Raw genomic sequence first — 21,466 nt, forward strand, 5'->3', positions numbered from 1 at the left:
CTCTATCCACCGTCATGATCTTTCATACGCTCCCTGATCCAAGGCTCGGATTCGCGGTCAAGTATATCTACTGGTTCTCTGCAAGAATGAGCTGAGAGGTTGCGCGCAGCATGTCGTACGCCAACCACCCGGCGCGGCCCTCGACGCCGCCGGGCGGTCGCTCGTCGTTGGACAAGTACACCTCGTCGGCAAACCGCTCCTATTCGCATTTGCAGCAACTCTACCTGGATCCGCTCCACAGCCCCCTCTCCTACGGCCTTAGCAAGCGCGGCAGCTACACTGGTGGAGCCGCGCCGCTACGCTCGTCGATCTCCCACCCATTCCCCTCACATGCCGAATCTCTACGCGACGTCGCAGCTCTGGAGAAGCTGCTCGAGGGCGAAGCGGGCAAGTGGGAGCATGCGCGCAAGGACGAGGAGGAGCTTAAAGCGATTGGACGCATGAAGAATGGTTCTCGGCTTGTGGCATACTATGAGCGTCAGAACAGCATTCTCGACGGCTGGAAGGAGGTAGACCTTGTCCTTGGCAGTCATTTCCCGTACGAAGTCATGATGCGCTTCGGCACGGAGGCAGAGATTGCAGAGATGAACGCCAGTCGAAAGGCTCGCAAGCTTCAGAGACGCAGCTCGAGTGCGGACAGAAGCACCACCAATCGGATTCATCGTCTTCTGCACAAGAGCGACGAGTCGAACAGTGACGACAGTGACGACGGCTTTCAGGAGGACGACGGGTCGGATCAGGAGCTCGAGAGCCCGCAGCCCGGCGGCTCGCGGCACGGCTTTGCCCGAGCAGCTAGCGCGCTCTCTGGTCTCTGGTTCGGCAAGGGCAAAGCCCCTGGCGTGCAAGAATCTCCAGAATGCGATCCGCTCCTCTCCAGCTCGCAAAGCAACCCGTCCGATCTCGAAGCCCAGCGCGAACGTCAACTGAGCAGACTTGGCAGGGGACAAGCCAACACCCTTTCGAATGTGCCGGAGCACTGGTCAAGGTATGGAAGCATCCTTGAGGATCCCTCCAAAGGCGTATGTTCGGATGATGCAGCCTCTGGAGTTCCAAGTGGCCAAGACAGCAACGCCAACGCACACTATGCCAACGGCCACTTGGTGATCACCGACGAACCCCGGCTGGGCACCATGTTCAGCAAGGCTAGCAGCTCCGAGGAAGGCAGCCTGGATCGCCGGTTCAAAGAAGAGACCGCGATCACTCGGAGAAGCGAGAACGAGAAACTCATCCGTGATATGAGCGACTCGCGAAGCGGGATCTCTGACCCGAAGGTATCGAACGGTACCGACGACGTTGGCCGCAATGGGAGTGACGGTCACAACTCTGCATCTGCTGCCGCTTCTGGTCAACCTGAGGATGCAAATACAAAGAAGGCCGCGAGGGGCCAGTCACGCACGCGCGCGACTGACGGGAACCGAGAGCGTGACCGCAAGCGGCTGTTGGCATCAGTACCAGGACTTGCAGAGAAGGAGAGCGAGGCGGAGCGCTCCGTGCAATTTGCGATCAATAGTGAGTCTCGTGTGGCACGCTTATCTACGTGCATAATATGAAGGACCTCATCTGACTGGAGGTTCTTGCTTCGCGGGGAAAAGTCAACCTTGTGGTCAATGTGCTCTTGCTTGCGGGCAAAGGAATTGCTGTCTTGTCGTCGAACTCAATATCTCTGCTAGCCAGCTTGGTTGACTCGGCGCTGGATCTGTTGTCCACTTTGATTATTGTGAGTAGCTCTCATGTTCAGCCGCGCGGGATAGCTCGAAAGGCAGCGGCTGATGGATGTAGCGCCGAGCAGTTCGTCACGTCTAAGGCTATTGCTTATCGCTCAGTACACACTATGAGCAAGTATCCGGTCGGAAAGAAGTGAGTCGCGGCTTCTCTTGGCAGCGCACAGATCGCTTGCGATAATTAATACGAACTTTGGCCTCCACTTGCAGACGTTTTGAGCCGCTCGGCGTGGTCGTTTTTTCTGTTTTAATGATCGCCTCCTTCTGCCAAGTCTTGGTCGAATCCTGTCAGCGGCTGTGGGCAGTCATCAAGACCGGCAGTGAACTGCCGGACGCCGCGACGAATCTGCCGCTGGTTGGCATTATCTTCATGGTCGCTACGATCGGGATCAAAGCGGTGATGTGGCAACTTTATCGGTCCAGCCGGTCCAGCGGAGTCAGAGCGGTGGCGCAAGGTAGGTTTGCTACCGCTACGGCAGGATCCTGCGCGCCTTCTGATGGATGACTGGTGGTCACTTTTTTCCTCACGCTCACACAGATGCTGAGAACGATGTCGTCTTCAACATCGCCTCCCTCGTATTCCCCGTGCTTGGCGCCTTCCTGAAAGCCCCAGCTCTGGATCCGATCGGCGGTATCGCGCTGTGAGTACATTTCACGCGTAAACAGACCTCGAAAGGCGTATGGTGCAGACTAATCAGCAAATTGTCGGCACTACAGGTCGATTTACATTATCTCGGAATGGGTGCACACTCTCGCTGAGACAGTCACCAAGCTCTCTGGCTCCGTCTGTGGCTCGCACGAGATCGCCAGGGCGCTCTACCTCATCCTGCGCTTCAAGGCCGTAAGATCTGTCAGCGCTTTTGAGATGTTCCATTCTGGCGACGATATGATCGTCGAGTGGTGAGTGGGCGCTCGGGCGCATCTGGAGAGAGAGGCAAGGGTGATCAAAGGAATGCTGATTTTTGGCCTTCTGCGTTCCCCAGCGACCTTGTCCTTCCATCAACTATCAATCTGAAAGACGCCCACGACGTTGCAGAGATTATGACATACTGCACCGAGTGTCTCAGCGAGGTCGAACGCGCCTAGTGAGTTACAATCATGACGCATCCATTGGTGCTGACTGCTGATCGCTGACCATGCCAACGTGATGCTACGACAGCCTGCACCTGGATTACAACGAGCGCGGCCCAAGTGGACACATGACCTTGCGAGGGTGATCCATGATACAGCGGGTCTCAGCACGAAAATTCGGCCCACTATCTTTCTACATTTTGTACAATAGAGCGCACCATGGATACCCAGGGTTTCGCTGCCACTTCCCGGGTTCAGAGCAGATGGAACCGTACTGTCTAAACTTTTTTTGTCTTGTACAGCTGTGCAAGCTCTCTTCTAGGTTCGCAGCGAGGCTGGTTGCATCAAAGCTCGATGCTGTCGAGCATGACCGAGAGTATCCGATGCGGGTCGAAGGTTGTGACATGCAACTATTATGTCATTTTGTGAGGATGTCACACCCAACAGACTGCAAATTGCAGACTGAAGTCGATCGGGATCAGATCGGACTGAAGACATTGGCACCTTGTGCGGTGACGCACTTTTGCCACGCGATCTCGCTCATCCTTTTACATGACATGCATCATCTGAGACCTGATGCTTCTGGACATCCAATAAAACACTACCTGACAAGAGACCGCATGTATAGCCTTGCTCTCATTCCTGCGCTGCAGATGCAGTAATTTCCTCGCGCATGCCTTTGAAGGGTCAAAATGGTGGTTCACCGCCTCAAGATCGATTGCGGAGAGTACGGCAAGTTCCTCGCTGCCAATGACGGCTTTGCAGTGAGTGAGAGATGGACTGAGGCCCTTTGCCGCGCTTGGATGACCGCTCCAAGAGGACTGAGTCTCGCAAGGGTCCTTCACACTGGCTCAAGAGTGCTGATAAGTATCCCCACATGGATGATCATGGCTTGCAGGCGGCGCTTGACTTTGTCGTCAGCAAAATCGGCTGCTCGCAGGGCGATGTTCGACTTCACCTCCGGGACGGAGAGGAGCTATGGGAAGTAGACGGAGGACAATGGGACCTTGTGCAGGCGGGAGACACCCTCGTCGTCTTGACGTCTAAGGGAGATATTCTCCGTGAGTGAAGAGGCGATAGGACAGATAAGCAAACCTGACCAAACGCTAATATATCCTCATCGCAAATGTCTTGGTGAGCAGACAAAAGCGAAGTTGACGTCAACCAGAGATCTCCAGAGTTTCACACATCAAGCACGAGCTCCAATAAGTCGCCTAATGACCGTTGGCCCAGCGTAGTTGGCAGCGATACGGCTATCGGGAACGCGGCGCTTAGAGGCTCGCGAAGGGCTAGCTACAGGGGCCTGCCGCCGGCTTCCAGTAGTTTTCGCGCCCCTCCCGCACCTTTGGGTGCACCGTCTGCAAGGCGCTCTTTTGACCAGGATGGGCCTACCGCACCTGTGGAATGGGCTTCGCGACGCGGGCGCTTCGCGGACGAGTCCAGTCGGTACGGTCGTCATCAGTCGTCGCCATCAGCGTCCCTTCACAATATTCCGCGCGCCAGCACATCGAGATCAATAGATGCGAAGGCAGCTCCGAGATCCAGTCGCATTCAGGGGTCAGGGTCAGGAATTACTCAGAATGATGGGAGGGAAGGGTTTAGCACGCGAGATCGGGCCCTTGACCGTGAGCGCATGGTAGCTGAGCAGCGCGAGGCTCTTCGCATTCGGGCGCTGGATGCTGAGCTCGAGCGTGACCAGCGTCAGCGGCAGGCTGAGCGTGAAAGCCAGGGAAAAGATCGGATCAAGTCCTTTGTAGAGCACAGCTCAGCGGAAGCGTCTAGCGGCAAGCGTTGGGATGACCGACAGGCTGGCATGTTCCTGAAGAAGCTGCAGGAGAAGCTCAGATCGATCATTCAGAGCGAGCCGAGCCCGGATCTGAGCTATGATCGTGTCTTTAAGGAACTCATTGGGGAGCATGAGTTCTTGAGTGGCAGGTCCGTCGCAGCGTTGAAGACGAGGCTGCTGATCATGACCAAGAAAGCAAGGGAGAATGGCGTGGAACTGCCAGTAATCAACCGATTCCAAGAAGCAAACAGTCGCAGTTCTAGCAAGCGGAGCAGAAATGGTAGCCGCACAGGGAGCACTAGTGGAGCCAGCGAGGTTGGAGACGATGAGGCCTCACGAGAAGATTTGCAACAATCTAGAAAGGCCAGGAAGGTTCAATCAATGGATCCTGAGCGCGCGACGTCCACAGCTGTAGGATTTCCTTGGCCGGTTCGCAACTCAAGCTATCCCAGCGGCCGCCTGCCGCCGCTCGCCATGGGAGGCCCTGTTGCTGATAGCGATGAAGAGGACATGTCGTCTTCCTCAGGCTCTGAAGGAGATCAAGGCGTCGGCCCGTCGAGCGGAGCCTGTATCAAGGCGCATAAGCCGCTGAGTGAGGAGGAGGAGCAGCGCCGGATAGCGCAGACGAGGGAACGCTTCGAGGCGGAGAACCCCTTCGCAAAGCAGCGGCCACCGCAAGTGCAACGTACCACGCCACCCAATAGAGCGGGCCCGCCCCCCACACCGTCCAGCGTCGGTGGCATTCCACCGCTGGCCTTGGTAGGACTAGCCCGCTCACCACCCTTGCGTGCTGCGAAGAAGGAAGTGCCCGCAGATGACGAGCAACCTCCCAATCTTGCCCGGCACCTTCCTGCGTATGGAGTACATGCAGATCAAAATTCCGCCAAGGCGCCATGGCAGCTAGAAGAGATCGAGAAGTGGAAGAGTAAGCCTCCTCCAAAGATGGAACGCAACGGAGCACGCGAGGATCTTATGGGGCTGAGAACGATGGGCGGTGCCATTTTGTCCCGCGCCATACTCCTTGAAAAGGAGAACCTGTGTGAGCAGGTCAAGGGTTATGTGTCTTCCAAGGCAGAAAGTACGCCCTCCTTCGATGCTTTTCCGTTCTCCGAGGCTGGGCTCTACATCGCCGGGCTCATTAATGCACCTGAGCATGCCCAGGACCCGACGGGCGCAAAGGTATTCCCGGCCGTCATCTACGCAGTGTACGAGGAAATGTTCGCCAAGAGCCCTAGCTCGTGGTCAGTCCGCAAGGTGGCAATGTGCGCCACGATCCTGCTCCTCTTTATCAGCCGCCATATCTCTACGCAATACGACCGGTCGATGCCATCGGAAAAGACTTTCCGAGATGTTGATAAGCAGTCGAGATCGTTCTTGCCACACCGACGTTTTCGCGCGTATCTGCAGTGCTTCTTGCTCGAGGGCTGCGAGCAGGGCAGTACTGCACTCAAGGAGTCAGCATATCACGTTACTCACCCGCGAGACGGCCTTGCTGCTCTTCTGGCCTTGAGGCCGAACTCTCTGCGTCCAGATTTGGTGCTGAACGCCCTTGCAAAGCCACTCTTCGATGTCCCGGAAGATGAAGTGGACACACAGATGCAACTATTGGAGGATCTTTCGATCATTATCGGAAAATGCATCTCGAGCGTCGACATGGTCAGCAAGACTCCTTGGCTAGCCGAAGACCATCTGTACATCAAGGGTGGCCCCACCGAGCTATCCGCTAAATGGGATGTACCGCTGAAACGAGCGAGGGACATCGCACTGCCGCGCATCGCAGGACTGACCAACGACGGCGCTGTTGCAGAAAAGGCCCTCATGCTTGTCGATCAGATCAACGATCTCAGCAAGCAGATCGATGAAGCAGAAAGAAGCGCTCGCTATGCGGATCGGCTCGAGGACAAGATCATCTTCCTGTGTGGCCATGGCGAGCAGCTCTCGCCCGAGGACGTTAGGGAGTTTGCTCACTCCACAACCGGCGGAGGTCCCAGCTTGAAGCCATCGCACGTCCTGCCATTCCCTGTTAAGAATGACGCGGACATCCTGATCGTTATTCTGAGCTGTAAGCAGGACCAAAAGATGCTCTACAACAAGATCCAAAGGACCGCATGGCGCAAATACTTTTTCAAATCCAAGACGCCCGATTTCGAGGTTCTCTCGATGCAGAGGCTGGGCGCTGCCTTGGTCTTACAACAAGCGGAGAAGGTCAAGAACGCATGCCCGACATAAGCGGCGAGTGTCGCATTCTTTGGCGACCAGTAGCCGATATTCGGTAATGAATGGATGTCAGCTTGCGAAGTCAATGCCTTCGGATCGCGCAACAACAATTTATACACAATGACGGATGGCAGGTGTTGCCTAGCACAGGCTGTAATCCATTCTCCATTTTGTTGTGCATCAATGCAGCCATAATGTGTTTGTTTGAAACGGTGCTACTGATGGGGTGCACAGTCGGCACATGCACCTACCGGACGCGCGAGTACGACTATGCGCAGAATCCCAGTCTTTTCAAGCGCAAACGCCAAGGTAGATGGACAGTCACTAAGGTGGACTTTATGTCTGATGGGGTCGTCCAGCCATCTGTGTCAAGTGGGGCACAGGTTGTGAGAGGCCCTTGTGGCCTGTCTTTCGGCTTGGTCGCAAGGTCACCTCGTTCGCTAATAGACTAGTAGAAACGCGCTATGCGGCGTGGTACCGGGGTGCTGCTTGGGAATACCCAGATGCCTGCGTCCATGGTGGGAAGCTGTGCGGCCGTCTTCATGCAGGCGGTTCGTGACAGAGGAACTGAGGCGCGCAAGGTAGAGGCGACATCTGGCCGGGTCCGACTCCGATGCCTCCCCACGAGCATCCACAGCAGCCATTTGTGGCAGCACTGAAAGCCACTTGTTGAGTCGTAGCTCCATCGATCACTCGCTGTTCCCCTGGCGTGGGCTATGTACGTTTTCGGAGCCGGCCTTGCTCGAGACTGAGCCTGTACGCGTAGAACCCACGACTGGGGTAGAAACAGCGCCATTGATGAGCGCTGGCGTAACGAAAGTCAAGCCCAATGGGAAGGCAAAAGTCAAATGATGGGCGCAGTGAAATAACTCCATCATGCTCCCAAGCGCTCACCTTGAATAGAGTTCTCCAGCGAATCGATGCGTTCAGTCATCTCTTGCACTTAAGAGAGTTCAAAGCGGTGAGACACGACATCCGAACGATGACAAAGGAGCTCCCACCTCGCCTCAAGCCCCTACTTACTCCTGACATCATATTGGTGGTTGGCGCTCTGGAACTTGTTCTCCAGGCGGTCCAGCACAGCATCGAGCCAGTCGGTCAGCTCGTGCGGGCTGGAGATGTCCGTGGGCAGGCGCGAGAGTGCGTCGTCCTGCTGCGTCAGTGTGGGAGGCGCAGAGGCTGGCAGGATGTTTGTGGCATCGCCGCTGGCTGCGCTGGACGCCATGTTTTGTTGAGGAAGGCGCTTGATGGCGATTTACAGGTTGCAGAAGTTCAACCGACGCGATCTCGAGCCCGGAGCTGCAATCTGTTGTGCTTGGGTCTGTCCAGAATCCGAACCGCAGTTTGAGTTGAGAGTGACGACGAGTTATAGATAAAGGTGTTGTCGTCAGATCCCCTTCCCCCTCACTGCGCCTGTTGCGAATGAACGAGACGCCATCGCGTCGCGAGAAAACCAGAAAGCTCCCTTCGATGTGCAAATCGCGTTTTCTCATCAACCTATCACCTCGCATCCACTCTGTCCTCTAGCTTCTCTCATCCCACGTCAGGTGCTACACATCTCGACCATCCTGCTGTCCCGTAGCATCAGCTTGTACCGTGAGAGCGCACATAAGCTGCGCGTCATAAAGGGAACGGCCCAACATGGTCACCACAGCCGCCGCCGCAACCGCTTCTTCCTCTTATCCTCTCCCGCCCACATCCTACTCAGTTCGCAAGTCCTCCTCGGCCCCCGTCCGTTCGCAGCTGGTACAAACGCGGATAGCCCGGACAGACTTGACACCGAACAACATCGGCACAGTGCGCAAGCTCAATGCGGTTTTGCTACCAGTCACTTATTCAGAACGATTCTACAAGGATGCGCTGAAGGAGGAGGTGAGAAACATTTGCAAGATTGGTGAGTCAGAGCCCAACATGCCAAAGAAATACAGCTAGGAAATTTGAGAACAAAGGGAGATGGATCAGACGACCTCATATTCTTTTCTCATCTTCCAGGCCTTTTCAATGACATTCCCGTATCCAATCTCATCTGCCGCTACGAGCCGCAACCCGAGTCTGCCGGCTGCATTGGGAAAGTGAAGGTCTACGTAATGACGCTGGGCGTGCTTGCGCCGTACCGGCGGCTGGGAATTGCCTCGAACCTCATCTCTCACCTGCTCACTGTCGCAAGCTCGGGCACCATCGTCAGCCTGCCGGATCCCGATGCACCTCCCTCACCGGCTCCGAAACCTGCACCAAAGGGCAAAGATGGCGACAAGAAGAAAGCAGAGGCGCCAAAAGTGCCAACGAAGGATTACGAGATCGAATCAATTTACTTGCATGTGCAGACATCGAATGAGGAGGCGCGCAAGTTTTACGAAAAGCATGGCTTCAAGGTCGTAGAGGAGCTGCCGACCTACTACAGGCAAGGGGTGGTGCCGCGATCTGCATGGGTCTTGGAGTATCGGTAGTGTTGTCACCAGACTGTAAAAGGCATAACGATTTGTAATTCTTCGCTTCTACTCTCTGGGGTGATGCTTGTGGTGTGGTATTACTTTACAAATGCACTGTTCATGCCCCCACGAATTCAAGCCCACTTTCAGCTGGCCTCTGCCTCCACGCGTCTCGCGGGATCCGTAAAGATTTTCACTTTGGCATCAGCCTTTCTGATATCATTCCCTGCATCCTTCCACTGCTTGATGAAAGCTTTGACCTTTTCCGTCGTCTCTTCTGGACCCACGCTCCGGCCGAACGCCTCGACGAAGCGTCCCTCAGGATCCATAAGGTAGAAAAAGATCGAGTGGTCGACGAGGTAGTCACCACTGGGGTCTGCACCGGGCGGAGTGGAAAAGTAGACCCGGTACGCCTTGCATGCGTTCTTGACAGCATCGTACGTACCCGTCAGGCCGAGAAGCAGAGGATGGAAATCGGCGACGTACTTGGCCGTCGCGGCGAGCGTGTCGCGAGCAGGGTCGCAGGAGACAAAGACCGGTTGCACTACAGGTCCAAACTCTTTTGAAACAGCGTCGACAACGGTGCCCATCTTGTCGAGTTCTTCCGGGCATATATCCGGGCAGTTCGTAAAACCAAAGTAGACGAGCGAGAAGGCGCCTTGCAGATCTTCGTGTGTGACCTTGGCGCCGCTAGGTGTGCCAGTCTTCGGGTCGATCGAGGCGGCCACGAGCTCGAACGGCCCACCGATTCGCGGCCTCCCCACTTTGGCACTTGCTTTCTCTGCAAGCCTGCGCGCTTCGACTTTTTTTTTCTCGGACTGGAAGTAGTAGAGCAATCCGCCGCCTGTCAAGAGGAAGAGTAAGGCTGAGGGGACGGAAAATGGCTGAGATGTATGGTGAAGTAGGCCAGGATACACAGTCAACACTCAGATCGGCCTACGGATCCGAAGTTTGAAGACTCACCCCCATCGCTGCTTTGTCTTTGAATCGCTCTGAGCCGCCGCCGCCACTGCTTCCAGATAGCGAGCTTGCGTAGCGCTTTGGAACCTGAGACATTGCTGGAACGGCTGCTGCTAGCGCACAACCACGACAAGACGTCCCTATGTAGAGGCCCATCGTTCTTGAGACCGAAGATTGAAGGCCGGAGGCGGCATATATGTTCCGATATGAGTGCAGACAGCGCCGTGGGCGAAAGCTTGCGCTGCCACCAGCCCTACCGCCAGTTGCTGCGTATTCACTTGGAAGCGCTGAGGGGCAAGACCAAGCTTGGTTTCCCACAATGTTGCAAAGGCTACGGGTTACGCGAAGGCCATTCATTATGACGACCGAGACGACACTGCGAGTTTTGCGGCAATTTCTGGTAAACAGCACACAATCCAGGAGCACGTATGCGATTTACGAAGGTAATGAGGTCCCAAATATCAAGGCTCAACCTCGTCGCTGTTTCACCTGTTACACATATCCATCATCATGAGGCAGTTCCGGAACTCGGAAGGTGGGAGCCAATCGGTGCAACACATCGCTGCGGCAAGCATCGCTGATCTGACAGCAGTCGCACAATCACCACGGTATGCGGGAGATGAGCGTTGTGCGAATTCTTGTCCAGCTCATCCCAATTTTGAGTTTTGGTCTGGGGAGTCCTGACTTCGGGAAAATCTGCACAACCTGGACAACGCCTGGGCTCGGTATCAAGCATTGGTCAACGGGAGGCAAGTGTAAGAATTTTGGCAGGAAGTGCGTTTGTCACTAAGGGAAGCAAAGCCGGTGCGAGCAACCGCAATCATGCAGTGTTCTTCCCCCAAGCCCTCCCCTTCGCCTTCGAGGCGCCGTTCGCCCAACCGCCGCGCCTCGCCCCCTCGGCTGAACCTCCCTTCGCACCCACTCGTCATCGGTGTCCTGGCGCTGCAAGGCGCCTTTCGTGAACACATCACGCTTCTGCACAAGGCAGCTCGGGTGCTCGACCTGCCTTCCTCTCCCTCAGCGTCCACCGCCTCCTCGCCTTCCAACGCCTTTTCCTTCTCGGCGATCCTTGTGCGAAACGCACAGGACCTCGCCGCTTGTCATGCACTCATAATTCCCGGTGGAGAATCCACTGCGATCGCGCTGGGCGTGCAGCGCGCTGGCATGTTGCGCGAGTTGAGGACATGGGTCGCCGATGACCGGCCGACGTGGGGGACGTGTGCCGGCATGATCATGCTCGCGAGAGAAGCCAGTGGCGGTAAGAGAGGCGGCCAGGAGTTAATCGGCGGTATGGACTGCAGAGTGGGGAGGAATGGTTTCGGAAGCCAGGTGAGCCATTAAATTGATTTCTTCATTGGAAGCGAGTCTGACAATTTTTGTCGTATTTCAGGTGGACTCGTTCGAGACCCAACTGAACATACCAGCGCTCGGCCCTGAGCCATTTCCAGCGGTTTTCATCCGCGCTCCGGTCGTTGACTGCTTACTAGATCCTGTATCAGAAGCAGAGGCTGCCGCAAATGACCATGCTTCAGCAGGGCAGAGTTCAAGCACAATGACTACGACGAAAGCGACAGAGACTACTGGAGCGCTGCCACTCATCATCGCACCGTCGCTCTTGCCGTACCGTTCATGCCGTCCCAAAAGTCAAGAAGCCCCGTCAATATCGAATCACGGATCGTCTTGGCGCCCACCGATGGAGATCCTCGCTGCATTGGCGGCGCCGGTCGTCTCTTCCGCGCATTCCCCCGTCGCTGATGCTTCCTCCCACGGCGCCTCACCACGAGCAGAGAAGTTGGTACTGACAGCCAGCGTACCCCGCCCGCCGGTGGATACGCAGATCGTGGCGTTGCGCCAGGGCAACCTCGTCGCTACGTCGTTCCATCCTGAGCTGACAAACGATGTGCGACTGCATGCGTTTTTCATCCGCGATGTCGTCTTGCCATCGCTTGTGCGTCCATGAGTGGTGGCGAGCATGGTAGTCCTGAGACATCCGTTGATGTCCAGGACGAACAGCGTGGCACAACAGACAAAAGATAGAGACGGCATGATTCGAGCATGCATAGAACAAGTGAGCACAGTTATTAGACAAAACACGTACGGACCAATGTAGAGCAGATTCCCAATGCAATTCAGGCACATCTCGTAACCCAGGGACGGCCACCCTGTTGCCCTGTGTATGTTTTAGAAAAGAAGAGAGGCAGCATGTTCAAGTTCACAACGGCACATCCATGATCGCGATTGCTGACTGCAATCGCATCATTCTTCTGCATTACCAACCTCTGGAGATTGCGTTGGTCTGGCGTGCGTCAGATGCGACACAGAAAGAGCCCGATCCATGGCGCCGAAAAATGAAAATGCCCTTGGAGTTTATAAAAGGGATCTCACCGCTTGTGCTCGGGAATCACAGCTATCGTCAATTGTGGCGAGACGCAAGACGGACCATGACTCCGCTGAAAGCTCAGTGTCTGATCCTGTGACGGATGGAGGAATGAAATGAAAGAACGGCCGACTCTGACAGCTCCTGGATGTTGCGTAAGAAATCACGTGACATCTATTCCGCCTTTGGCTCTCAAGATAGCGAGGGGGCGCGGAATAGATGTGTCACGTGTGGCCGTGTTGAGTGGATCGCAGCACAACATCTCTAGTTTACGTGTCCCTTTGATATCTCATGTATACTTCGACAATCGCTTCGTTGCCTTTTGTGCAACGGAGACCTACAAAGCTTCCAACGGTCGCAAACTGTACAGCACAGCACAGCACAGCACAGCACAGCACTCTTTACAGCCTTCTCGATCCGGGGATTTAATCTCATGGGGTCTACATCCCGCAGAACGCAGCCTAGCCATCATGACGTAGCAGCAGCCGTCGCCTGCCTCCGCCGGCAGAAAGGGTGCAGCGCATGCAAATGTACTGTAGGTACGCGCACATGCACGACCAACTTCTAACGGGTTCTCCCCATCGTGTTCTGTGCATTTATCTGTGTCCTGTGCCATGCCAGGCCAGGGGGGACGGCCTGTCACTGCGTCGTGACAGCATGAAACTGCCCAGACATATGGCCAAGCATCCCAGGTGATGTGCACAGTCCACGGCTGCAGTGGCGATGCAGAAGGATTGCAGCCGGCGTCAACCTGTAGCGCATCGCCTGTCCATATCTGAACGAAGGAAACAGGATGCGTGACGCATAGTTTGCCCTCGCTTTCTAGTCCTCTCGCCTCTAGCCCCTTTGCTCCAAAGCGGCAAGAGGTGAAGGGCTGGGAGACGCAGCGTTGATGCATCGTCTTACCTCTTCTCACAGCCGGTGGCTCCGCGGATATCGAGAGTGCGTTTCATTTGCCTTAATTATCCTGATACAGCAGCAGGGTGCAATGCAGAAAGCGCCAAGATGACCTGAACTTCAGGCCTCAGATGGGAGCCTGGATTTTGCCGGCCGCTCCATGGATGCTTGGAGTCGCTGCAATGATTGATTGACAATGCCTATCCTCATACTGAATGTAATCCTGCTCTCGGCTCTCCTGCGTGTTCTCCCTTTTGTTATTCCTAACCGCCTTACCTCCTCTTCCTATCCTTGTATCCTTTCTTTCCTTTCCACCTTGTAACAGCCGTGCTGCGTAACCTCCATCCCCCGAACCCTGTCCCACTCCCTTTCTTCATTCCCAGGGGCCTTTGCGACCACAAGAGGAAGCCGTGCTCCCTCGCAAGGCTCGGTCGACTTCAGCTAGGTCTGGTCGTCCCTCCCACCATCATATCTCCCTCTCAAACCCCCTCGCTCTGTTACTCACCCTCCAGGCGCCGGACGTCCTTCATTCTACCATGTCCCACAACGCGCAGGACGCAAAACCCTCGTCTTCCACACAGTCCTTTTACAGCACAATGAGAGAATACACTCACACTCTTTCTCAAGAAACGCGAATAGAGAGTGCGCCAAAAGCAGCAGCAACGGCTGTGGTGCCAGCGCTAGCGCCTTGCTCAGCGTTGGTAGAGCCTGTCATAGACGCTCGCAGACGGCGGCGCCAACGAAAGCACCGTTCTCCAACCGCGATGCCAGCGTCAGCACGAGTGTCATTATCAAAGAGCCTTCCTTGCGCCGCATGGGCAGCGGTGCTGCTAGCCGCGCTCGCAGGGCAGACAGTAGCTGCAGCCGCTGTGCCCGTGCCGCCAGGTTCGTCGCCGCGCGTGCTTCTGCCGAACGCGCCGGATGTACTGGCGCAGGCACAACAGCAGGCGCAAGCTGAGGCTTACCAGCAGGCACAGGCGGCCGCCCTCGCACAAGCACAGCAGCACGCACAGCAGGTACAGCAATTGAGCTCTCAGCTGCCTTCCATCCCGACACGGCCCTCTGTTCAATCGCAGCATCAAACGTCCTCAATAGGTTCAACAGACATGATCTATGGGCGTCCAGTCATCGTCAGGCCCGCCAACGCTCCGTCCGCCGCGAGCATTGCGAATACCGCCGACATTGTCTACAGTGGCACACATGCGAGTCAACTCTCGGGTGCCGGTGTTGCGCCATCGAGAGCTACCATTTCCAAATCCAACGCGAACGCCAACGCAAGCAATGGCGGTGGCCTGTCTGATATTCCGATTACTACATCGGCTCAGCCAGGCGCCAGCGCAGAGGTCCCGCAGACCTTTGGCGGACAAGTACAGGCCCTGCCAGTGCAGTCACTGCCGCAGCAAATATCGTCCCAACCTAACCGGGTCCTTGCTTCATGGCAGACAGTGGGCTCTGAGGCACCCACAATTTCAAGTCGACGCGATTACATCTTCGCGTCGATGGCGAATGGTGGTGTCTACTCGGAAGAGGAGCAGCGATTCCTCCTCCAGCACTGGCTGCAGATGCATGGCGAGAGGCATCTGCAGAGCAGCGTCAGCAGCGTAGGCGGTCTCCAGCGCAGGCGCGCGAGTCACGGTGGCGATGGCGATGATGAAGACAGTTCTAGCGGCTCAAGTGACAGTAGGGGGGCAAAGTCGGATTCTGACTCGAGCTCAGGAGCACCGTCCGCATCGGAGGATGTCCTCACTTCCAATGGGGGAAGTCCCTCCAGCGACAACGACCACAGCAGCAGTAGCAGTGATGATGGCAGCTCAGATGCTGCGTTCCCTGCTAATGATGCGCTAGCTGGCTCATCCGACGGCAGTGATGCGGATAGCGGAAGTGGCAGCAGCAACGGGACTAGTGATGGAGCTGCGACTCCATCTGATGATGCCCGCGCAGAGGCTTCAACCGCTGGCGCAATCGTTACATCCAGCAGTAGCGATGGTGCAGCGACTGCTTCCGCAACAAGCCCTTCGAGTCCTATCGACAGCCCTGTCCTTGCTGCACCTGCTCCTTCATCAACCACAATCTCAACCCCGACAGCTTACTATGCAGTCGTCACTGTCACTGTCACGGAGAGCACAACTGTGACGCCCACACCTTCCGTCGCCGCCGCAGCATCCAAGCAGGTTCAAGCGGCCATTGTGAACGAGCCGTCGGCGTACATCATTGGACCTGTCATTGCTCCTGCTTTCGTCGTGGCTAACCAGCCGAATGCATCACACGATCCGGTTCGTCCCCAACCTACAGCCACGGCGCACGTTCGGTTCCCATCGCAAGGCTTCTCCGCCGTTGCCGTCGCAGCCGAGCCCCGAAGCTCTTCAGCAGCACCGCAGCAACTGGCCTCCGACGGGCTTCTGGGTAGCGTACAGGGTGCGCTTGGCTCGGTCACTGATGCACTTGGCTCGACGGTGAACTCGATTGATTCGAGTATTGGTGGTCTGCTCGGCGGTGCTTTCGGCGCGCCGCAGGGTTCGGGGAAGGCTCAGGCTGGCGCTAGCTCGGGTAGCGGCGCCACGTCTGGCTCGTCCGACTCTGACCCAGACTCAGACTCTTCGTCCGGCATACCGCTCGCTTCAGTTGGTATAGCGGGAGTCGGCGCGAGCATCGGAACTCATGGCGTCAATGTCACGGTCGGCTCCAAGCCCATCAAGAACAGCAAGTCTGGCGATCAGCTTGTAGCTGGCTATTGGGCTGAGGTGAGTTGGACCGTCTGCAGTTTCCTGTGAATCGACTCGAGCTGATGCTCGACTGTACATATCTTTTTGCAGTGGACGGCCAGCACGATGCCTCCTGAATCGATCGACTTTTCGCGCTACGATATCATCTACTTTGCATTTGCAGTCCCGAGTTCATCATTCGGTGTCTCGTTCACTGATGGCGGGTCCAGGTCGCTTCTGCAGCGGCTCGTGAACGCAGCGCATGCAAGCCAGACCAAGGTCATCCTGGCGCTCGGCGGCTGGGGCCAGTCTGATAAGTTCAGTCCAGCCGTCGCGACGTCGTCGTCGCGCAGCACGTTTATCAACAGCATCATGGGCGTCTACCAGAAGTACGATCTGGACGGCATCGACATCGACTGGGAGTACCCCAACGCCGATGGCGCCGGCAACAACCAGAAGAGCGCAGCGGATGCGGCGAACCTGCAGACATTCTTCCAGGAGCTCCGCTCCGCTCTGCCGCAGGGCGCGCTGATCACCGCCGCTGTGCCACACCTGCCGTGGATCGGCTCGAATGGGAGTCCTGTCCGGAGTGTGGCACGCGCAGCGTCGGTAATCGATTACGTGTTCATCATGAACTACGACGTCTGGGGCTCATCGAGCAACCCAGCTCCAAATGCGCCGCTGGCGAACCTCTGCGACAACAGTACCCAGCCGCAAGCTTCGGCTGCTGCGGGCGTCAGGCAGTGGGTCGCCGCGGGTATGCCGGCGAGCAAGATCATGCTAGGCTTGCCTGCGTATGGGTACGTGTCCAACTCGGGCGTTACGAGCATCCGGGAGGGCCGACGCGAGTTGAGCATCGAGCAGCAACAGCAGCAGGGGCAGATGACCCTACCCGCTGCGCACCGCCGCTTCGCGTCACAGGCTGGTGCCATGGACCCACCCGGGTACCGCGGCGGGCGGTTCGACCGGCGGCTCCTGTCACACCGGGCGCTGTCGAGCGCCAGCTTCACGAAGAAACCGGCGCTGACGGAGGGCCAGACGCCGTTCAGGACGCTCGTGACGAGGGGCGCGCTGGTGAAGCGCTCCGACGGCACGTACGACGCGGGTGCCGGGTGGACGCGCCGTATGGACAGGTGCAGCGACACGCCGTTCTTATACAATGGCAAGCAAGCCATCATGTACGACGACACGCAGTCCATCCTGGACAAGGCGGCGTTCGCTAAGCAGACGGGCATCGCCGGCGTCGGCTTCTGGAGCGTCGATAGCGATACGAGTACGTGGGACCTGACTAATGCTGCGATCAAAGGGCTGCAGTCTTGAACCATTTTCGGAGATAATTATCCGCGGCTCCTTTTTATTTTGGGGGGACGGAGTTCACTTGGGAAATCTTGCGTGTCATACATGCTGGTAGCTTGCACCTATCTACGCGGCTGGGCCGACCGAACCGCTGCTGTATTAATCCATTCCTCCACTGCATCTGTGCTCCTTTCGTATGCACCTGACGCACTGCCGTATGCAGTCAGTTGCGCCATCCCTCTTCGCCGGGCTGGGCGAGCTTTAGCGCGGGATGCGGAGATGAGACGCGGACAGCTGGGATGAGGATGGCGGCATTTGCACAGAATGTTATTCCCTTGGGGCGGACGCGAAGTGCTCTCTGTATGTATGTATATATGTAGGGTTGCGCTCGTGCTGGTTAGCGGCACCGGGTCAATAAGGGGCATCGGGGATGTGGATCGACATGGCAAGGGAAGAGTAGATAGTCGATGGACTCTGCTCTTTCACACAATGCAGTTCCCCGGATTTTTAACAACGATATGAAGGCGGAGCGAGCGAGGGAAAAGAGCAAGAGCTGCTCTCCGGATCCATACTTGTGGCCCACGCTATACATACGTACATACAGATGGAATGGCTGCATGCTTCTCCCTTGGCTATGCTCAGGGGGGGGTTCAAACCCAGACGCTGAGACCAGCCCAAGCTGCCTCTGAAGTGGTGGCCTGGCGATGGAAGCATGCAGAGCTGCACATCCCCCATATATACCCTTCAAATCGAGTCAGGGTTGGAAGAGAGAGAGTTGGCCACAGTGTTTCCAGAGCAGCCCAGCACAGCGTTCAAACCGTCGTTGGTGGGCTGTGGACGCGTGCGCGGCAGATGTTGTTTGTATGTATCCATGTTTGTACAGCTGCCATCCATGTGTATAGCTTTGATTTACCACCCAGCGCTCGCTCATCCTATATCGCCCATAATCAAATGGAGGCTCATCGTGAGGCGTATAAAGTCTTGCTCGGGGTCAGTCATACATGCAAACAGCCGTAGAGTGAACGTCATCCAAAGGATGTGTGTTGCAATCCCAACAGGAATTGACCCGTTGACGACGACGACGACACTCTGTGAGACGACAGCGCCGCGCGCCTCGTGCTGTATTGTGTAGAGGCCGGCAGGCTGGGCACACCTGGGCAGTCTCAATAAAGCATGATCACCACGCCTCAACAGCACGTCTGACCCTACTTTACCGATCGACATACCCTCCCCATTCGGTTGTATATACAAGCGAGTACCACACTCGTACAACGATCGTGAGAGGAAACGATCAAAAGCATGTCCAGCATCCTGCCATTCCCTTCACCGTCGTCGTCAGGTCCGGCTAAAAGAAACAGCAGCAGCCAAGGCGCCCCAGCCCCAGCTAGTGCTGGTGTTGATGATCACAGCATCAACTCCACCCACGGCAGCAGCAGCAGCAAACTCTCTCATCAGCACTTGCCCACCGTAGGCGGCAGTGGCGGCAAGCACGCCGGCGAACCCTTGCCGTCGGCTCTTGCAGTCAACTCGGCAGGAGTAGGCCCTGGCGGCTGTAGCAGCACAACGTCCCCAGAGAGGGGGCACAAGGACAAAGAGAAGGACACCAAGGACGTGTGCTGTCCCGGCAGCACCACAGCCATATACGTTGCACCCAACTACTACAGGCCTCCGCCTCCTAGCGGCACAGGCTCTTCAGCGTTCACAGGCTCTGCCAGCGCAGCACATAAGCGCTTCCATTCTTCTGGCAGCGCCGCGTCCGGGAGCGGTGGTGGCGGCGGCAGCGGCTTCGTCTACCATCCCCGTCAGCCAGGTCCACAGTCTGACTCGTACTTCTCCGGCGCGCTGCCGCCTGCCAACCTTGGGCCCGGCAGCTTTGCATCAAGCACCGCCGGCGGTCGCTCAGCGGGTGCTCGCACCGGCTCCGTCTCTGGCTTGGGCGCGGGTGGCTGTGCACATGCACGAGCAGTGAGCTCGTTCTCATCGTCTGCAACTGCCACTGGAGCGGGCGCAGGGGCAGCAGAACTGCCTTCTCATTTACTCGCGGACAACAGCAGCAGCAACGCTGGCGGTCGTGGGGAGAAAGAAGTGTACAGCAGCACAAGCGGTACTTTTGGCATGAGCAAGTCGCATTCGACCTGTGGGAGCTACTTTGGTAGTGGCGCCGGTTTCTCGACCATGGAGTCTCTCTCGATAGCCACTGCTACCAGCGGCGAACGGGGTAGCTTAACCTATGTCAGAGACAGCTCCGGCGCAGAGACAGCCACACCTGCGTCAGCGGCTGGTGGCGACGGTGCATCGGCTGCGCCAGCCACCACACCTTCGACGCCGGCGGTTGTGGCTAGCAGCGGCAGCAATGTCAGCATCAAGGATGTCCTCGCGGGCGGACCGGCGTCCTCGTTGACACATCTCAACCTTGGCCCCGCAACATTTACGTCGAGCAACAGCAGCAACAGTAACACTAATAACAGCAACAACAGCGCCAGCGCGGGAGGCACAATGACACACCGCGGTCGAAGCAGCACCCTCGCTGGCGCCCTTTCCTCCCTCAGTTTTGGCTTTGGCAGCGCAAACAGTGGCGCGACAGCCTCTGCGCACGCAGCCACGGCGTCAGTGCCGGCATCTGCTTCGGTAGGCGGCGGTGGCGGGCTGCTGCAACAGCAGCAGCAGCAAATGGGCGCAGCGCGCCACCCTAGCGCGCATCCGCAGGGCCGCCCGCCGTCGCCTTCGACACTGACGGACGTGCTGCTCGGCCTGCACGCCACGCTGTACGGAGGTAAGCGCAAGCCCGAGCAGGTGCGCGAGATGGTCGGGAGGTACTACGAGGGCAACGCATGTGGGTACCTGCAGTTACGTGTGGTTGGTGCGGCTGTTGATGCGACCACCGGTCGCTGATGGATTTTCCTGATTTTTAATGCAGTGTTCGAATCGCCGCTCCTCAGCGCTCATGGCCACGAACAGATTGCGAACCAGTTCATCATGGCGTTCTCGCTCCCTGGTCTCGACGTCCGTTCGGAACTGCGCGATGTCATTTGCAGTGACTTTGAATTCGGTGAGCAGCTTCTCCATAATCCTTCCCGGCAGTGTGGCTCCTCGCTGACGACCCGCCACGCTGTCAACCCCTTTTGCGACCCGAGCACAGATGGAACTCGCGCAGGCATCATCGACCAGACAATCACTGTCACATTTCTGCCCTGGCTGTTCGGCCGCGACACCATGTCGCAAGAGGCGGCCGACGCCGAAGCAGCGTCGCTCGCGTATGGCCACTACTACGCCAGCGCGAGTGGCGTTGCAGGCAGCGGCCCAGCGTCGTACGCCAGCTACCCGATGAGCGCGCGCGGTGGGGGTGCTGGTGGTGGCGCTGGTGGTAGTGGCGGTGGCGGCGGGACTGCGTACGGATACGGCTATGCGCAACCCGGCTCGAGCGGCATCCACGGCGCGCATGGACCCGGCACGGCTCCGGTCACGCCGCATCCGTTCGCCAACTACCAGACGCAGACTCCCGGAGCAAGCTCCTTCTCGCGCTTCGGTGGTGAGCATGGTTTTTCCAGCATCTTGGGCATACCCGCTCCGCACAGCCCCACCATGCCATACTATGCTTGGGGCGGCAGCGGAGGCGGTGGTGGTGGCGACCCACGCATGGCGTACGGCCAGAGCCACATGGGTGCTGCCAGTGTCGGCCACTCGCGTCCGCACACGCCCGGCTGGACATCCGCCATGGCAGGCGGTAATGTCGGCGGCAGTGGCTTTTTTGGCAGCTTCGGCGGCAGCGCGAGCGGCGTCCGTCCGCTGAGCAGTGCGCATCCGCATCCGCAGCAGCAACAGCAGCAGACGCATGCGTACGGCGCCGGTCCTGCGCACGGCACCGGCGCCTACGGCTACGGGCACTCACAGAGCCATACCACAGCCTCGAGCGTCAACGGCGATTCGTTTGATGATGACGATGATGACGGATTTGGCGTCGGCAGCTCCATCTCGCAGCGGCATGCGGGCAGTAGCGTCATCCACACGGG

The 21,466-nt window shown here is 57.4% G+C and overlaps 9 protein-coding genes across 9 annotated transcripts; 7 read left to right on the forward strand and 2 right to left on the reverse strand.

Annotated features, from left to right (window-relative positions):
* Positions 1–17: 17 nt before the first annotated feature.
* K437DRAFT_258933 (uncharacterized protein) lies at positions 18–3,064 on the forward strand. The gene is made up of 8 exons (XM_013385700.1): positions 18–1,509; positions 1,593–1,717; positions 1,790–1,857; positions 1,932–2,176; positions 2,260–2,362; positions 2,439–2,621; positions 2,705–2,806; positions 2,881–3,064. Exons 1-8 carry the CDS (start codon positions 111–113, stop codon positions 2,936–2,938), a joined length of 2,283 nt encoding a protein of 760 aa, XP_013241154.1. The 5' UTR covers positions 18–110; the 3' UTR covers positions 2,939–3,064.
* A 214-nt stretch (positions 3,065–3,278) lies between these two features.
* K437DRAFT_275927 (uncharacterized protein) lies at positions 3,279–6,976 on the forward strand. Its single transcript, XM_013385701.1, has 3 exons — positions 3,279–3,556; positions 3,691–3,853; positions 3,935–6,976. The coding sequence occupies exons 1-3, from the start codon at positions 3,485–3,487 to the stop codon at positions 6,805–6,807; spliced, it is 3,108 nt and encodes a 1,035-aa protein (XP_013241155.1). The 5' UTR covers positions 3,279–3,484; the 3' UTR covers positions 6,808–6,976.
* A 508-nt stretch (positions 6,977–7,484) lies between these two features.
* On the reverse strand, positions 7,485–8,020 carry K437DRAFT_264476 (uncharacterized protein; the record flags this gene model as incomplete). The annotated part of the gene is made up of 3 exons (XM_013385702.1): positions 7,485–7,549; positions 7,690–7,737; positions 7,819–8,020. The coding sequence occupies 3 exons, from the start codon at positions 8,018–8,020 to the stop codon at positions 7,485–7,487; spliced, it is 315 nt and encodes a 104-aa protein (XP_013241156.1).
* Positions 8,021–8,180: 160 nt separating this feature from the next.
* On the forward strand, positions 8,181–9,348 carry K437DRAFT_258939 (uncharacterized protein). Its single transcript, XM_013385703.1, has 2 exons — positions 8,181–8,689; positions 8,788–9,348. Exons 1-2 carry the CDS (start codon positions 8,437–8,439, stop codon positions 9,240–9,242), a joined length of 708 nt encoding a protein of 235 aa, XP_013241157.1. The 5' UTR covers positions 8,181–8,436; the 3' UTR covers positions 9,243–9,348.
* K437DRAFT_258941 (SCO1 protein) lies at positions 9,289–10,619 on the reverse strand. Its single transcript, XM_013385704.1, has 2 exons — positions 10,188–10,619; positions 9,289–10,108 (listed from the first exon to the last, which is right to left on the reverse strand). Exons 1-2 carry the CDS (start codon positions 10,191–10,193, stop codon positions 9,371–9,373), a joined length of 744 nt encoding a protein of 247 aa, XP_013241158.1. The 5' UTR covers positions 10,194–10,619; the 3' UTR covers positions 9,289–9,370.
* A 237-nt stretch (positions 10,620–10,856) lies between these two features.
* Positions 10,857–12,628, forward strand: K437DRAFT_239316 (SNO-domain-containing protein). Its single transcript, XM_013385705.1, has 2 exons — positions 10,857–11,513; positions 11,575–12,628. Exons 1-2 carry the CDS (start codon positions 11,007–11,009, stop codon positions 12,142–12,144), a joined length of 1,077 nt encoding a protein of 358 aa, XP_013241159.1. The 5' UTR covers positions 10,857–11,006; the 3' UTR covers positions 12,145–12,628.
* A 997-nt stretch (positions 12,629–13,625) lies between these two features.
* On the forward strand, positions 13,626–16,326 carry K437DRAFT_8601 (uncharacterized protein). The gene has a single exon (XM_013385688.1). It carries the CDS (start codon positions 13,995–13,997, stop codon positions 16,227–16,229), a length of 2,235 nt encoding a protein of 744 aa, XP_013241142.1. The 5' UTR covers positions 13,626–13,994; the 3' UTR covers positions 16,230–16,326.
* K437DRAFT_258945 (glycoside hydrolase family 18 protein) lies at positions 15,832–17,755 on the forward strand. The gene has a single exon (XM_013385706.1). It carries the CDS (start codon positions 16,287–16,289, stop codon positions 17,478–17,480), a length of 1,194 nt encoding a protein of 397 aa, XP_013241160.1. The 5' UTR covers positions 15,832–16,286; the 3' UTR covers positions 17,481–17,755.
* A 536-nt stretch (positions 17,756–18,291) lies between these two features.
* Positions 18,292–21,466, forward strand: K437DRAFT_8606 (uncharacterized protein; the record flags this gene model as incomplete). Its single annotated transcript, XM_013385689.1, has 3 exons — positions 18,292–20,289; positions 20,374–20,505; positions 20,596–21,466. Coding segments are annotated over exons 1-3 (2,537 nt in total), but the record flags the coding sequence as incomplete, so codon positions are not given.

The sequence above is a fragment of the Tilletiaria anomala genome (assembly GCF_000711695.1).
Source record: "Tilletiaria anomala UBC 951 chromosome Unknown K437scaffold_100, whole genome shotgun sequence".
Classification (NCBI taxonomy): Eukaryota; Fungi; Basidiomycota; class Exobasidiomycetes; order Georgefischeriales; family Tilletiariaceae; genus Tilletiaria; species Tilletiaria anomala.